The following is a 17,882-nucleotide window of genomic DNA, read 5'->3' as shown; positions in this document are numbered from 1 at the left end:
GGGTAAGAGGTACCCTCTTACTAATTCTTGCTTTTTGTAGTGGACCTTTTTTACAATGTTGGGCTGGACTGTCTCCTGCAGTATTAGACCTAAATGTTCTGAGTAAAGGAGTCGGGATCGGTTCAACTGCAATTCACTTTGGTCCGGCTTGTGCACAAATTATGCCCCGTTTGCTAGGCTTTGATCACAGGCCCATGGCAAGTAGAGTTGCTGTGGGTAAGTTATGGCAGGCAAATATGATAAAGACAATATAAGAAAATGGTAAACAAAATGAATAAAAGGGAGCGACAAGAGGCAACCTGTAGGCAGAAAGTAGAGAAATAAATGAGGAATAATAACAATAATGGGGTTATTGAATTAAAGAGGGGAAAATCAGTCTACCATGCCAAGTAATGCTGCGGAGTTGAAACCAAGAAGATAAACCACTTCCTCAATGCGACTAATCTCTCAGGGGAAAGAAATTAATTACTTTGAGGGAATGGGCTTGAATGGTTTATGTTTAATGGGGGATCCTCTGTCTTTTTTGATAGAGAGCAGGGCTTTAGAGGGAGGGAGGGGATCAACCTATTGGTGCATGCCTGCCATTCTATATTCTCTATCCTTTATCCTTCATAGTCTTTCCTTTCTTTCTTTTTTTCTTCCTTTTCTTTCTCCATGTTTTCTTATTTTGTTGTGATACGCTCCTTGAGGTTGCTATTACAGTGTTTTTGTGATTGTGATCCTTGACCCTCCTCTTGCTTTACTATGCACGGCAAAACCCCTTTTTTATAGCGCTTGTTGTGACCGAATTTTACTATTTTAGCCTTTACAACCTTTGTCTGGTTTGGGTGTCCTTGCCAACCACTTACTGGTTTGCCAGCCACCACTACTTATCTGTGCTGGCCGTGACACCAGACAAAGAAGGCTATTTTGTTTGTTTATCTGCTATGCTACAGTGTGGGTGCTCTCTCTCTCTCTTCCTATCCCTCATAGCATGCACCTAGTGGTCTCAGCTCATCCTTACTTCCTTTGGGTGGTATGTCATCCTAACAGGATGCATCCCCTAAAAGAGCTCGAGTAGGAACCTCAGAATAGGTTTTCCCCTCTCCCCACCGCCAAACCATGCTTTCTTACCTCTGACCCATGACCTCACCACCTCCTGTATTGGCTGGGTACAGGTTGGTGATGTCTGGGCCTTACGCATGCTTCACTTCCATGTATATTCGAAATCTGCCTGCTGCTCATGCGTTCGCCGTGATCTAGAGACTTGTTTGCACATCCTGTCGCCCATCCTTGGCTTCTTATGGCGTCAACCATTTTCTGGCTTCTCATTCTTTAAAGCCTGTTCTTTTTGGAGCTGGGCTTTTGCTCCTTCAGTCCACTCTCTTGTTCTTTTCTGTAGTTTTTGTGTGTCTTGCTGTATTACTCTGCCATTCTTGCCGTGGCGTTATTTGATCCAAACCCGCTAGGCCTCTTTGGACTTGTTGCTTATTCTTCTCTCAATGACTCAGTATAGTCATTTGAGCCTTTTTGGTTACGTTGGGCATCCTTGGCCCATTTACTTTCCTTGGGCCCTTTTGGCCATTTTCCTAACTCTATATTCCTATGGACTTTTACTAACTCCTTTAGGCTTCCCTGGCCCAATTACCTTATCCTTTATCTTTGGGGTTCATGGACTTTCCATCAACCCCTTACTTTTTTTTACTTTCATTACTTCGGGCCCGCTGTGGCCCATTATCACTTTTCTATATCACACATTGCCCATAAGTTTGCTTCTTCTCTCTTTCCGGGCTCCTTTAGGCTCGTCTACTTCTTCAAGGCTCATTTGTTTATTTCATGGGCCTGCAATTCATTATTCCTGCCATTTGGGCTTAATGTGTGTGCGTGTGTTTTTTTTTTAATCCACTTACTAACTCTTTTCTGCCCACGTTGTTGGGCTTCTTCTTTCTATTGGGCTTCCAAAAATGATCATCAACACTTTTCTCCACCTACAAATTCCCAAGAAAACAAATGATCAATGTAAACTTTGTTAACATGACAACTTAAAAGCATAGAGTCTAGTACTTCCCTTTGTTCTTGTCATCCAATTATTATCACAACAGATTGCTTCGAATGGGGTAAAGTTCATTCACCTTTTATTTCAGGATTTGTTGACAACCAATTTAACCTAGTCTAATATATAATTAAATTTTATTTCAAAGATTTTGATAAGCCATGGTGAATGTGCCCATATGATTTTTAATAATGGTAATGTACGAATAAATGCTCTAGTGTCCTTTCAACTACTCCACATAAGATGCACTCGTTTTCTTCTATACTTATTCTTTTTTTTTGGAGTACTGACCTTTTTGGAATGACTTGCCATGCTATCTTTAGGCTTTGTTTGGTGAAAGTTGAGGGAAGAGAAAGAAGGGAAAAGAATAGAGAACCATGCTTTTTTTGACAACCATGCTATCTTTTATATGTGTTTGAAAATGGGGAGGGAAGGAGAAAAGAATAGAGAAAATTTACTTCTCTTTTCTTTGTTTGGTTTGCAAAGGGAAGATAAATGGAAAGAAAAATGGTATCTTTTACTTTTATATCCTTATGAGGTAAATAGAATAAAGGAATTGAGCATAGTTGTCAAAAAAAAAAATCACGAATCATATCATGAATTGGTTTTTAATTTTTCTATTTCGTATCGTATTGTGATAAGTGATGTGTAAGCATGTATTCTAAATTTTGTAGGAGAAAGAGGAAAAAAAAAAGAAAAAAAAACCTATAGACATGTTATTTCATCAGGCTAAATTAATTGTTGGAGCATTTTAATATTAAATAATTAAAATGAATAAATGTAAAGATATGAGAGTGAGTATGGAAGATGAGGAGTTAGTGAAAATGTTTAATCTTACATTGAAAATGAGAGAGACTATTTTATTCTTTTTAATTGTGGTAATTAATGGGCTAACATGAATTGTTTTAAATATTGGGCTAGATACGTGCGTAAGGGGGAGGTAAAGGGTAGAGGTATTAAAAATGGAAATGAATCAGTCTCTTGGATCCTCCTACTTGATAGCCCATTTAGAGTAATTACCATATCCGTTGGTGAGTAAATGACCCGAATTAATACTCCATTTTTATTATGGAAAATGAAGAACCATTAACCCACTTAATGGACTATCCGTTTGAACATTTTCATTCTACAAAAACTCCTTATCACCATTAATTGTGTAACTCCAGCCCATCAGATTAATATCCAACAATTAATCTTGTAACACACACTACATCATAATAATGGACCTAATAAATCAGATTAATTTGGGTAGTAATTTCATGAGGCCCATTGAACTTAAAAATAGACTCATTCAGACCCAATCCAAGTTACTGAAATATACACTAAAAGAAAATAAAGAGGTTCTTAGCAAGGAATGGTGTTCTTTCTGGTGGAGTTTTGGGCTTGAACACTTTGTGCAGAGGTTGTTCTAGCCATACGACAGTTGTTGGGTTGTTGTATCCTGAGAGAGACAAGTCAGAGACGGTCTGCATCGGTTACAATGTTTAGCCAACCAAGGGCTTAAATCTCCTTAAAGTGAGCGAGTGTCACGCCTCAGTCCAAATAGTGTTGTGTAATTTATCTCTTTAAATTAATAAAATTCAGAAGTATTATTCAGTTTCTCTTTGTGTTATTTCCATTATCATTGTGTTTGCACCAGCATTAAGTAATATAATTATTTTGTATTAAAAACAAGTCTAACAACTTTATTATTAGATTCAAATAAAAGTATAAATTTTAGCAAAAAAATACTTATTTTAAATTTAAAGTATATATCTATGTATCATATGATACGTAGGATATGCACATTCTATTATACAATTCATGTGCACTTCCTGTATATAACTTTTTACATATGATACAATTAGTATTTTATGATATGTAATGCAAATTATACAAAACCGACGACTATGAATATGAGTGTCAAAAAAGTAATTTTATAATTCTAAAAGTCAAACTTTGCAACTAAATTTTTTTATATTGGTGTTTCTCTCCATTTCCGTCCAATTTGGGCAGCAATCAAATTGTGGGCCCAGTTGTACTGTTTTATTACTTGTTTTTCCTTCTTTCCTATCAACCAAACGGTGGAAACCTCCTCTCATTTTCTCAACATTTCCCTTCCTTTATTTTCAAAGGGGTTTTCTCAACATTTGTAGAGAATTTTCTTGAAGAGTTTGGGACCTAGACTACTTTACCCCTAAGATGCACAAACATTTCATTTGGGGTATTATACTTGTGTTGTTTTTGTGTCATACCCGTGTCGTAACGATGTTCTATTTACCATATCATATTATAATTTTTTAGAAATTGCTCATCTTGCCATATCGTATCTGTCCCTATGTTTGTATTTGTGCATCATAGCTTTACTTTCACCTGTGTTTAAGGGGAGATGTATCTGTAGGATGAAAATTCCATCTCAATGGGTTTCAACACTTGCTTTCTGACCCATCTAATTGGCTTCTTAAGAATGAGATCAGATTCCCAATTACGGTTTTGTAAATTTCATTTCTTTGGTTTTGGAATAAATCCTTCTAAATCTGACACCCACGAAGCATTCCATATATCTAGTGCTACCCATTTTCCACCTTCCAACTGTTAGGTCCGTTTCCTTGAGAGATCTCTAAATTCTAAAATTGTATTCTACACCATGGACCACATTTTGTTATAGAAGCAATTCAAAGTTAATCGTCTTTAGGTACTTTGCTGTCAATAATTTTACTCACAATTAATTCTCTTTCACAAGGATACTCCAATCCAGATTAGCAGTTAAAAGCATTGTTTATATGTTCCATTATTCTAATTTTAAAGGTAGTATATTTTTTCACTTGAATCTCACATTACCTATAACTAGTTTTAAAGGTAGTACCAATTTTTCTCCATATCTCTTTGGTAACAACTTATATATATATATATAGATGGTACCAAATCTAAAATTTGAGTGTACAAATGTGCTTGTACTGGCGCTCTTGCTAGAAGAGGAGCTCTTCTCTCTCTCAAGATTTTGTTGTTTATTGGAACCTCCTCTAAGATTTTCTGATTGCTCAACTTAGATGACATTGGTGTTTTGTATAATCATTTTGTTAACTCCTCTGGTGCTAGTTAGTTTTTGTTAATACAACCGCGCACCCTTAGTGTGGTGGTCACTCTATAAGTATAAGTACTTATAGGGTGTGGGGGGCAAGGGCCAGGGTTCAAGTCTCTAGGAGGAAGTTTCACACACATATACTTAGATTATGTTAGAGTAGAAATTTCATCTTGTATAAAAAAAAAAAAATTTGTTAATGAAAAGTCTCTTTTACCACCCAAAAAAAAAGTGTACAAAAAATTTAGATAGATAATTTTGTAAGGTTGTTGCAGTAAAATTAATAAGAGTCTGATTATTGTATGTCCTTAAGACACATTAATCATTCATTTTAGAAATTTTTTTATAAAAAGTTGAAAAAATTGTTAAAATAATTGGTAACTTTTTCATTTTTTTCATAATTTTTTTTTAAAAAAATAAGTTAGTACTGTATACCTTATAGAGCATATGTAAGTAAATAATGGGTTTGGCTTGTGTTCGATGGAAACTTCCATTGGACACATTGGCTGGTGGACATGTGTCCAAGAGTGGACACGTGTCCAAGAGTGGACACGTGTCCATTATCTAACGTGTCCAGTGAAAATTTTGAACATATGTCCATCATCCAACATATCTAATGAAAATTTCTACCAGACACAAGCCGTGTCCGTAAATAACACCCTTTGCATCCATAAAATTGGAAATCCATGGAAGAAAAGTACATTACCGAGATAAATTAGCTTGACCTGACCAAGATACGGAAAGTGCTGTGAGTCTGTGTCACTGTGACCCTTGCCGCTGGTCCTGGTCCTGGTCCTGGTCCTAGTCCTAGACCTTGGGAAATTACTACCTTTTTGCATAAGGATGACTATGTTGCATATTGGGCAGAGGAATTCTGAATCATTGCTATTCACAAAACCCCAAAAATACCACATTAACGTTGTTGCTAATTTGGCCAAGGTTAAAACGGAAATAGTACTAAAAGTGTTTGATGGAGTAGTTTTTTTTTTTTTTGAGAAACATGATGGAGTAGTTTGAGTAATATTATTTGTAATTTTTTGAAATATGTATGGTTGAAAATGTGTGAAAATGTATGTAATGTTGTTTAAAATGTGAAAATGTGAGTTTAAGATAGTTTGCCAAACAAGCCCTAAGAGATTAGGAAAAAGTTAATAAAAATTTATATAAAAAAAATCTAATTAATTTTTTTTTATGATTTTTTTATTTTTTTTATAAAATTTGTGTCAAAACTTTTTAAAAACAATTTATTAATAACTATCCTAAAGTATTTGTTAACATAGAACTGAATATTATAAACAAAATTTGATAGCAAAATTTTAATTTATTTTTGAAAAATAATTACAATATGTTGTTAACTACCGGTTTGAACTCTTTTTCCACAGTCCTTCAAGCATTTTGTACCCCTTCCTGCCAATTCAACTACAAAACTTTTCATATCAAAGTTTTAATTATTGTTTGCAGAGCAAACACTGCCATCACTCTAGCTGTGAATTAAACACCAGAACCCTTGCGTCAAATGCATGAGCTCACGTAGTTGTCTTTTGTTAATTTTGATAACTGGGTCAATTGGGCCCAGACTGATTTATTTTCAACTTCCAACCTTTAAATGCCACCTCGTTGTCTTTAAAACAAGTCCATAAAAAATATAAGCGAAAAAGTTAATAGGTATCTGTAAGACATTGGTTTATAAGGAAGAATTTTAAGAAATTTTTTATTGGAAAAAAAAAAGTAACAAATTTTTTAAGAGTTTTTTTATATTTCTAATAAAAGTGATATTAAAAATGTTCAAAAATAGTCTATTAAAAAAATGACCTTGGACACCAATTAACCAGACCAAAAAAAAAAAAAAAAAAAACAATTGGGAGAATGAAGGATTAGTGAGATCCAGGCTCCTTGATACTACTTAGCCCAATAGTAAGTAGTGACACAGAAATCATAGGCGAAAATAAAAATCTTTAAGATGGGCTTAAATGGTGAAGAAAACCCAAAAAAAAAAAAAAAGCTTAAAATTCAATGCACTAAAAGGTTATTCTTTGCTTTGTTTGGTTTTTTACTTTTTATCCTTTGGACATTTCGGCAAGAGAGAGAACAAAAAGAAGATAGACAAAGTCACAAAGCAGAGCCCATTAATAACTTCCCCCATTATTGTATTTACTCCATTTTTGTTATCTTTGATCTTTCCCATCACTTTTTCTTACTGCTTAAATAATGCAACACTATTGCCAAGGGAAAAGTTGAACTTATAATCAGAGAATTTAGTTTTTCTTTTTAGGGGGAAAGATAAGGTGTTGATGGCTGCCAATTATGGCCAAAAACAAAATTTAAAGCGCAGGCAGTGTTTTAAAATATGGGATACGTAAAAAAGAGTGGACAAGGCACTTTTTGTGTGTGTGTGTGTGTGTGTTAGCTCAGTTACAAGTCGCATCAATGGCATCACCAACAAAAAGCCGATCCACTTCAAAGTTTCAATTCCCATTTTTCCATAATTGTAGTGTAATTTCGTATCCTTTGACTGCTAATGACTAAAACTGTCTCTGGGCTTTGGGACAAAGAAGTTGGGTTCCGAATTGAAGGAAAGAGTAAAACCCAACAAGAAAGAGAAATAAAAGCTGAGGGAAAAGAAAGCTCTGAGCTATGGACCTATGGTACACTTTAAAAAAATTTGTATTTGTATTTGATAGAGAAAGCTCTGGTACTTTGAAACAGTGACAATGACTGTAATGTCTCCCCTTTGTTTGGTTCCCCCTGGTGGGAAGCTTCTTTACTCTTTCCTAAAAAAAGTACAGGTAATAACTGTCTGGGAGAGTATTACGTATTGACACATTTTCTGTGGATAATAATAGACTATGCATGAGTGGTACCTTATGAAGCTTGCTATAGAAGAAAGAGTAAGGTTTCAGCAAAGCTTATCCCATCTGTCTATCCATCTTTCTCTGTCTGTATAATGCCAAAAATGTCTCAGCCCTTTTCTCCATCCGTACTCAAATTCCAAAGTAGCTAGGCTTCTTCAACACCTACTTTTTAATTTTATATTTGTTTATCAATGGAAAATGCCAATCAATAAGTCGAGGGTAACATTTTTATTAGAGTTGTGTTTATTACTAATAAGCTTTTTTTTACATTAGTCTCTAAAAGTAATTAAAATCGTGATTTAAAGTTACGTTTTTATTTTTAGTTAAGAAGTTACGACTTCAATTATTTTTAAGAGGGTGTAAAATTGTATAGAATAGTTTGTGTATAATAAATTTAATACTTTTTATTAATTTACATCTTTACAACTATTTCATAATGATGTGGTATTATATATTTGTATTAGAATCTATTTTTTTTTTCTTGTGTATATTTTATTTGTTTTTTCAAAAAAGTAGATTAGATGTTGCTTCATTATGATGAGTTTTGTCAATAGTTTTGAAAAATAGTGTAATACATGTTATTCTAGAACCACACTAGTTGTTAAATTTGATAATATGTGTTAATGTAATTGGTGAATTACTTTCAAATGGACCTACAGTTTTTTCTCCATTACTCACAATTACATATATCAAGATTGTGTTGTCTTCACATACTTTCACATTCAAAATTACTAGATGCCGATAGACTTTTGTTGTAGAGAGGGAATCGGGCAAGTTATCCATTTATAAATGATCGTTCAATGGTCTTTGATGAATCTCAAAATGGCAAATGCAAATGGTGGTCTTCGTATCTTTTTATAATATGCTATTGTCATAAAAATTCCCCTCACCATTGTTTATTAATTAAATCCAAATAACACATATTCCCGCAAATTTTTCTGTTCAAAATTCCAAGTAACCATCAATTTCTAAGTAACCAAGGTTTCTGCCTATTTGATAGTAAATATTCTTGTAGACTGCTTTTATTTTTTGGTTGTAAGTTTTGATTATGACCAGTAAAGCTCAATATTCTCAAGGGGTAAGAGTTCTCACAGAATATATACCACTTAGGTTTAGTATTAAACCTGTGAATTCTAAGTGGAATCCTTGACCTTCCCACTATGAACGAATGCACAAGCATGACAAACCACAAAAAAAAAAGGGTCTCATCCCCTTTGGTGGCAGTTCAACTCCTTTGACAATTTTTCTTATTATCATAAACTGATCAACCCTAAGAACACATTCTTGTACAAGAGAACGGCTAATTTTTACTTGGTTAATCCCTTTATTTTAATTTATATTACATCGCATCTTTCACACATACAACGTTTATTGTATATTTTGCAAGTTCACTTTGCAAAATGTAATCTTCTCGGTGATAGCTTGGTCAGCTTCAATCCATGCAAAGTAATGGTAGGGAACACCCATGTTTTTTCTGGAATCTCGTTCCTTGAACTCCGAAATTCTGCTATATTTAATATTTTTGTAGCTAAAAATTTACTTTCAAAGATTATTAGGACAAACAGAGTCAATATCAAGTGGCTACCTGTCATTTTACTTTCTTGAAAGTTGGAATAAATCACTGTATATTTCTTCCTTGTTGACTCTGAACAAAATGACTAGGTACATTAGTACATTGCTCTTGATCCGGGTAAATGTATTCCAATATTGTCATTAGTAGTGATGGAAGAAATAATTTTCCACAAGGACTCAATTGGACAATGAATTTATTACCAAATGTCAGAAGACAAAGTACTTACATTTTATTCATGCACGGATGGTGCATCAAATATGAATTTTGAAATCTACAAGTAATGTATATTATGACAAGTAAATTATTCTCTCACACATACACACGCAATGCTTCTCTAGGGGTCCAAAGATTATTGAAGAATAGAAAATAAAGTATGGAAGGGAAAGATGTAAGAAGGAAATAAAAAATGAACTACAATATGATAGTACCAATTGCATGCACAGAAGGGAAATTTATCACAAAATGGAAAACTTACAGAACATTGAGACCATAACCCGATAATTTGAGCAAAATATTAATTGCTTCCTCCTTTCCCCATTACACTGATAAAACACAAACCCCATTATTTTATTCTTAAATGTGCAGCTTCTAAGTCCTAATATACATAAATCTTCAGTCAGCTAGCTCTTACACAATGTAAGTCCATTGTACCAGAGGCATTTTCAAACCTCTTACCTCTTAACAATTCAACTACGTACGTTTTCCCGCCCTTCAAAGTTTCTTCCCAATCCAGATAATTAGAACAACTTAACAAACTCTATGTGCTTTTCTTTTTTTACTTACTGGTTGTGATTGCCTTTGTTGAGTTTCAAACCATAATTTTCCCACAAGTTTTCCCCATCAGCCATCAAGAAGGGAAAGCAACTCTCATGCACAGAATTCCCAGCATTGGAATTAGAAGGGGAAGAACCATCATTATTTCCTTGTAGTCTCACAGTCTCTGGCTCTTGTTCATTCATTTCACAATAAGCCCCACCTTGATTGTATAGGGAAGACTCATTATTCTGAAAGTAGCCACAGCTTCTTGAATTCTCTTTGCGCTTCTTGTAACCTTCCTTGCTTCTTCTCTGACAATTATTAATGCGTTCCCATTTGTCTTTGTACATTAAAGCACTCCTATCATATCCCAAACAAGCCATCTTTCCTGCTATTTCTTCCCACAAAGCCTCTTCTGAACATACACTTTGCCTGAACCTTAATTCCATTCCATTCCTGAATTGCATTAGCCTCATAATCTCAGACTCAGGCCAGCTTTCACCTTTCCCATTATTATTTAGTATTTCACTTCCATCCTCATTCTGGTTTTCACTTTGGTTTTGAATTTCAGCAGCCATTAGAGCCTCAGAAGATGAAGCTTTTACTTCACTTCCTGTTAGCTTCTGCAATGCCTCCATCAAAGCTGCATCTCTAGCTTCAATCCAAGATCTCTCTTTAGCCCAAAACTTGTGCTCCCTTTCTATCCTCGCTGCCTCTTCTTTCCTCCATTCTTCTTCTTTTAACATCCTCTCTTGTTCTTTCTGTTCAAGGGTATTCATCAGCTTCTCCAACCATGCCTCTTGTTTCTCTATCAAATTTCTCATTTGGGAATCAATGAAGTCCTTTATCTTTCCCTTCCAGCTTCTTCCTCTTCTTTTCCTCCTCTTCTCCCCCGAGTCATTCTCCACCATCGCCGCCGCGGTGCTGAGATCATTATCATCGGAGGAAGAAGTACCATACTCAGAGGAATTAGATAGGCTAAGACTATCACAATGCTTTTGAGATTGAAAGCCATCTTGATTTGCTTGAGTGATATTCTGGCCTATGGTATGAAATCGAAGACCGTGTCCCGCAAAATGGCTTTCTGGGACTGAGTTTGTATTGCTGGTTTCTCCATAGAGAGCTTCGAGTTGTCGAAAGAACCTGTAGTGCTTACCATCTTGTCTTCCAGCCTTGCCTTCCTTTGTTTTCTTGTAATATTTGTACAAGTTTTCAAACTTCTCTCGGCATTTCTTCCCGCTTCTTTGGTATCCATGTTCTTCAGACATGATCCTAAAAGGAAAAAAGAATAATACAATCAAATGGATATGAAAAATGAATTGAATTTTTTTATATAAGAAATGAAATAATGATGGGTGGGGGAACCCTAGATTGCATTGTAAAAGAATAGAGAGCAACGCATAGATTTTCATGTGGTGATAATCTTAATTATCTAAAGGTACCACCCATTCTGCTATGCTTTTCTTGCTAAGTAATTACAGTGAACCAAACTAAGCACATGACCATTCAAATTGCTAAAGCGAAGATGGGTTTTTGATAGGGTAGCTTGTAGCTACTAGATATGTCTTCTCATCAGATGAAACTAATAGTGGGCACACCTTTCCAAGAAAAAAAAAAAAAAAAAACCAGTAAAACTTGCACTTAAAAGAAGGTACACATTTTCAAAACGGAAAACAAGTCAGTGAAAGAACTATACAGTTTATGATGAGCCATTAATTATTATTTTTTTCTTAATACGAAACCTGTAAATCGAAGTAAACAAGAAAATAACACCTGGGTTTCCAACTAAAGCTCATGGACTCATAGTGTAGCCATTTTCTAACTCAAAATCATAAAATCGCTTCCAAGTTTTGAGATATAACAGCCAAAAAAAAAAAAAAAAAAACAACTCTATGTTTCTCTACACTCCCTAGCTATAATAACATGGACAAACCACTCAATCCTTCATCATCACCATCAACAATAGAGAACTAAAATTACACCAAGACCCCAAAAACCAAAAGAAGAAAGGAGAAAGTTTTGGTGACAAAAGGGGAAAGATAATGAAAAGGAAGACTAGGGTACATGATACATACATATATAGAAAGAAATGAAATACCTAGAAACTTCATCCCATAAGGGACCCTTTTGATTAGCCTCTTTGAACTTAGGATCAAGTCGAGATCTGATCTCAAGAAGAGTTAGAGTCTCTTGTCTAGGCCATCTTCCGGTGCCGGCGTCGCCTCCTAAGCAACCAGTATCAGCGTCTAACCCACTGAGCGATGGAGTTGAAGTAGCAGTATTAGTAGCGGCGACAGTTGTAATGGCAGCTTGAGTAGAAGTAGAATCAGCACGAAAGTCGTGGAGGCCACGAGGCAAAAGCTCCGGAGGTACTTGTTGATGTTGATGATGATGACGATTCAACATCAGCATATCGTAGTGTTGTTGAGAAGTGGGTGTGAGGCTTCGGTGTTGGTGAGCAGAGAAAAGGTCTTGGGGTTCAGGGATAGCTGGGAAATGAGACCTAGGACCATTCATGAGTTGCCTTAGATCGGCTATGTTATACTGATCTTCCATTTCCATGTGGGGGGTTTGAAATATGAGTCAAGAAAAAAAAACACCGAAGTAAAGAAAGGGTGAGAGAAAGAAAGATAAAGGTATTTGGAGAAAGAGAGTAAGAGAGAGAGAGAGAGAAACGAAAGAGGAGCGGCAGACTCGGATCGTGTCGTCCACGAAAAAGCTCGAATTTTATGTACAGGACAATGGTCCCATGTCTGTGTCAAAGTTTGTATGCAATCTCTCTCTCTATATGGGTCTCCTCGTTCTCTGTCTTTGTTTGGTACAGAGGATTGGAGGTTCACACTCAAACCCAAAATATAAATAGCAAAACTTTTTTTTATAAGAAAAAGAAAAAGAAAACCCATAATTTTATAAATTAAACCCTATATTTCCAAATGTTTCACGGTAAATTTAGTGGAGTTTTATTTGGAATACTAATGAAAATATAGGGTTTAAAGTGGGATATTTTAAAAAGGATATTTGTTTGGAATTTTATTATAAAAAAATAAAAGAGAAGGGTGTGAGGACAAAGAGGATAACGAGGGACACGAACAAACACGTAATAGTAAGAGCAATAAGGGACTAGTGAACGAGGGACACGTGGTTAAAGGAAATGCGACCAATGGAGGACAGTCCATTTGTGCCTTGCTGACGTGTGAACAGTGCCTAGGATCCTGGCCTTTTGACTCTCTCTCTCTCCTTCCTTCCTGCATGCACGGAATGAACCAATAAATGGTTGTCACGTCGGATGCTCAAACGCTGTCGTTTGCTTTGGAGTAGGGTAGGTAGAATTTTTGAATAGGGTTGTTGCCCAATCAATAGATCGTTCTTTTTAATTGGTCTATAATTATGCCTTAATTTATGGTATTTTTTGGGTCTGTTTTTCCTCAATCCTCATGATGTATAGGGAATCCTTTCTTCAAAAAGGGCTCTTATGAATTACATAATTAGGTTGTGAGGTTTTAAATTTCTAAGAGGTAATGTTCAGTTTGAATGGAAGGCCTGATTAAGTTTACTTTATTATCTTTTCCCCCTCTTCCATCTAAACTCACCATAAATGCTTGAGATACAAAGATGGTCTAATGTTAGAAAAGTTAACATTAATTCATCAACTTGGCTCTCCCGCTTGGTCTTGGCTTGTTGTCAAGATGTCATGTCATTAGTTAGATTGAGACAACACATTATAAACGTGGCTATCATTCATAAAATATCGTTCATTCAATAAAAATCCAAATAATATTGAAATTTAACCCTCAATATGATAACAAAAATTCTACTTCCTTTGTTACATAAGTGCAATATAGCATTAAAAGAAACTTGAATAATTTGTTTCCTAATTCAATATAATATTATTGAATCATTTTAGTTTTGATGGAGAATAAAAATGAACCATCATCCAAGAAGATCTTCTAAAAAAGGCACAAGAAGCTTGTCTAAAAAACACTGTTTGCATAAAGTCGTCGTCCACAGTATATAATGTTCAACACTTAGTAATTTTTAGCTATATCCATCGTTTTTGGGATTTATATTGCAAATCCACTACTTCAGAATGAGGGAATAAATTTCTTGGAATTCGCTTTCACTTACCCCAATAAGCCCACACGTCTCCCACGAGAGTAGTTGCACCGAACAAGGAGACCCACTCAAGATCTCTTATATAAAGGCCAGACTTCACCAAATCAGAGGTATATGAAAAAATTACTAACTTTTACACTTAGAGAGTTTATGGAGACCTTGAGGGAGACTTTGACTTAATCATTAGAGGGTCTTGGACTAGCACCACACTGGTGTACTCTAATAGTGTTTTTCTCTTATTTTTAGGTCTTCAATCATACACTAAGTCCAAAGTAAACATCCCACTGATTTCATACTTCATCAAGTTTCTTTCCTTCATAGTTCATCAAGTTTCTTGCACAAGAGATCCTTGATTAAGATTGACTACACAATAAGTTTGATGCTTTGATCATCATTTGATGTTGATACTTGTTATGATATCTTTTGATGCTAACATTGGTAATCATTAGAGACCAATTAAATTTAATGAAAGTTCCATATAATAATTCTTGATGCGAACTGTGTTGGTTAGTCTAACCATGAATTAAGTATTTCAAAGTTCAAACAGATAATTTTTCGCATAAATAGTGTTATTTTCGAAGGTGGCATACAATATTTGTAGCCAACGCATACATACCTCTGTTAATGGCCCATATTTAGGGATGTTGATACTTGATTAGATTGGATTCCCAGTCCAAACTGGACTCAATTATAAATGACATGTCTCAAACTCAACCTGTCAACTACAGCCACCTTTTTGTTGGTATAACATTCAATTAAGTCTCTTACAAAGTGTATAAAAAAAAAAAAAAAATTTATTAAGTCAAAACATGTTTTTGGATAATTAAGAATAAGTTTGTAGTAGAAATCGTATACTGAGCAATGATCATATTGGAATTGAAATCGAAATCCTTTGAGGTTAAAAGTTTAAAACTTTCAAATGGAACCTAATTATTCCAAACATATCCCATTTAGGCCAGGTCAGATTAATAGATTAACCCGATGCATGAAAAGAGGGAGGGTGGTGGGTAGCTTTTGAGGCTTGTAAAAAAAAAAAAACATGTTTAATTACACATGCAAAACTTTTTGTTGCTACATCTCCCTTTTCCATCCAATAGTTAATGACAACAACTTTTTTGATTCAAAAGTTAAGATAATAAAGACTAAACTAAAAGGTTAGAATTCATATTGAAACATGGGGCGAAGTATGAGGACCAAAAATGTAATTAAACTAATAAAAATATTTACATGACTTAGGCCAATAAAAAAAAAAAATCATGGATCGTAAGTCTTAATTGATTATTTTTTTATGTGTAGTTAGAAGATAAATTCATTTATTCAAGTGTAAAAGTGGGGAAATGCTTAATGGCATTCCTGTTCTTACCACTTACTAGCCAATTTTATTGAAAAGTATGAATTTCGTGATATTGATTGCTGATGATTGTTGAAAAAATCAGTTTAAAAAAACTCTAATGCAGCTCAACATCTTGGGCCTAAACCTTCAAGTCATCACCTTTAGTAAACATTAACTATTTAAGGCTCCTACTATAACTTAACTATCCTCTAGGGATGTAGGACAATTATCATTGTCTCATTGAAACTAGTGTACCTTTTTATTTCTTTAATAGTGAATGTGGGATTTCAAAATTTTAAATTTGAGTCCAGTTTGAACAAATTTCATAGTCTTTGTTGATCCACAAAGAGAGATTTTCCAAATTCCCGTGACCTTGATTTACTCATGCATGTTTGCTTGATTGCTTCTATCATTATCTAAGAGGCTCTAACTAAAGTTTTCTCCTCAATACTCATGATTTTTATCACATTCAGATCCAATGATCAATTTTATTAAATTTTGTCATAGTTGACTTGCCCATTGTCCCCACATTCTTCGCTACATTGTTTCTTTTATGGGAATTCAATCTGTCTTTTACTGGTACTAGAAATGTTTGAAGGGTTTTCACATCCCCTGGCTGTATGGCACAAAAGATGCACTAGTTTAGGCTCGTATAAACCGGTTATATCATAGGTTCATAACCCTGCAAGCCAACTTTGGATGCGTTTTAGTGATCAAGATAATATATGATTGACACATGAGAAATCAACCCTGAACATTGAAGCGTGAATTATTAGACCCAACAACAGAGGACTTGCGTAACTTGCATATGTACTTTTACTGTTATTAGTCTTTGTACTGCGGAACTTTGGGCTTTGAAGGATCTACTTTTACTTTGCAAGCAACTTAATTCAGAAGTAGTCGGGGATTGAACTTGATGTAAGAGTTATAATTTCAGATGTAGTCGGGGATTGAACTTGATGTAAGAGTTATAATTGGTTTGATTACTAACTCCAATGAAGTTAATAATAGCTTCTAGTTTCTCTTCAATATGTTGATGATTGTTGGTACTTGTTGAACCATAGTCCTCAAGTTTGGATGAGGTACTGTTACAGTAAGCAAATAGATGTACAAACTACGAATACTTTGACTAAGGCCAAAGGGGATACTACCCAAATGCAAGACTTTGTGATGTTCTTGAATCCCTCTATATTTATTCTTTTGAATTTAGATTGTGTATAGGATGTATGTGGATAGGCTTTGTATTGATTCTGTAGTAGTAACACTTTAGCAATAAATTTTATGAAATCTTAAGTTTGAAACTTCTTACAAATATCTTGAATTTACTTTTATAGTATTCTTTTTTGTAATACTCTAGTGCATGTGGGATAAAAAAATTACATACACTTGAGAAAATAGTCAAATAATCGAAGAAATATACATATTTGTTTGTCCAAAAAAAGAAAGAGACCTTAGAGAATAATTTCATTTATTATATTTAGACTATTCTATTCTCTATCAAATAACATCTTAGATGTTTCTCAAAAAAAAAAAAAAAAAAAAAAAAAAACATCTTAGATGGTTAAGACACTATCAATTTTTTTAAAACATCTTCCCATATTTTCGTGTGTATTAAATACTTTGTATTCTAAAAAAAAAAAAAAATTGTAAAGACAATTTTGTCGGTAGCTTTAATGTCTAGACAGTAAACATTGTTGCTGTCTTTATAAATTAGAAAATAAAGTGTACCCCCCAAAAAAAAAAAAAAAAAAAATAGACATGATAAGTTATACTCATAGTCATAGAATGTGTGTTCAATAATAATTGAGCCAGCACTCATTAATTAATGGGGGTGTACAAACCGCCAAAAAGAATTAATTACGTTGTACATGAATCATGATACATAATGTACAAATGATGATATTTTGATTGAAGAAACCGGAATTTTAATTCAATATATTCAGAATTATCTGAGTGCTGTGTAGTAGTACGGTCCGTTGTAAAAGGTGGACCACTCTAAAATCCGGTCCATTAATTGCTCTCTCACTCTCTCTCTCAACAAAAATATCAAAGCCCACGTGAATCCAAGCAGTTTGATGTTGATGCATGGAGAACTGTGGCACCACCATTTTGTACTACATACCTCCTTTCTAATTTAATACGACTGCACTGGCTTTCACGTC

At 34.5% G+C, this 17,882-nt stretch overlaps 1 protein-coding gene across 1 annotated transcript; it reads right to left on the bottom strand.

The window, feature by feature from the left end:
- Nucleotides 1-9,388: 9,388 nt before the first annotated feature.
- LOC115951199 (trihelix transcription factor PTL) lies at nt 9,389-13,026 on the bottom strand. The gene is made up of 2 exons (XM_031068387.1): nt 12,373-13,026; nt 9,389-11,546 (listed from the first exon to the last, which is right to left on the bottom strand). Exons 1-2 carry the CDS (start codon nt 12,834-12,836, stop codon nt 10,298-10,300), a joined length of 1,713 nt encoding a protein of 570 aa, XP_030924247.1. The 5' UTR covers nt 12,837-13,026; the 3' UTR covers nt 9,389-10,297.
- Between the last annotated feature and the right edge of the window lie 4,856 nt (nt 13,027-17,882).

This window comes from Quercus lobata, chromosome 7 (assembly GCF_001633185.2).
Source record: "Quercus lobata isolate SW786 chromosome 7, ValleyOak3.0 Primary Assembly, whole genome shotgun sequence".
NCBI classification, from domain to species: Eukaryota; Viridiplantae; Streptophyta; class Magnoliopsida; order Fagales; family Fagaceae; genus Quercus; species Quercus lobata.
The sequence above is the reverse complement of the archived record's forward strand: the minus strand, read 5'-3'. Positions and strand labels throughout refer to the sequence as shown.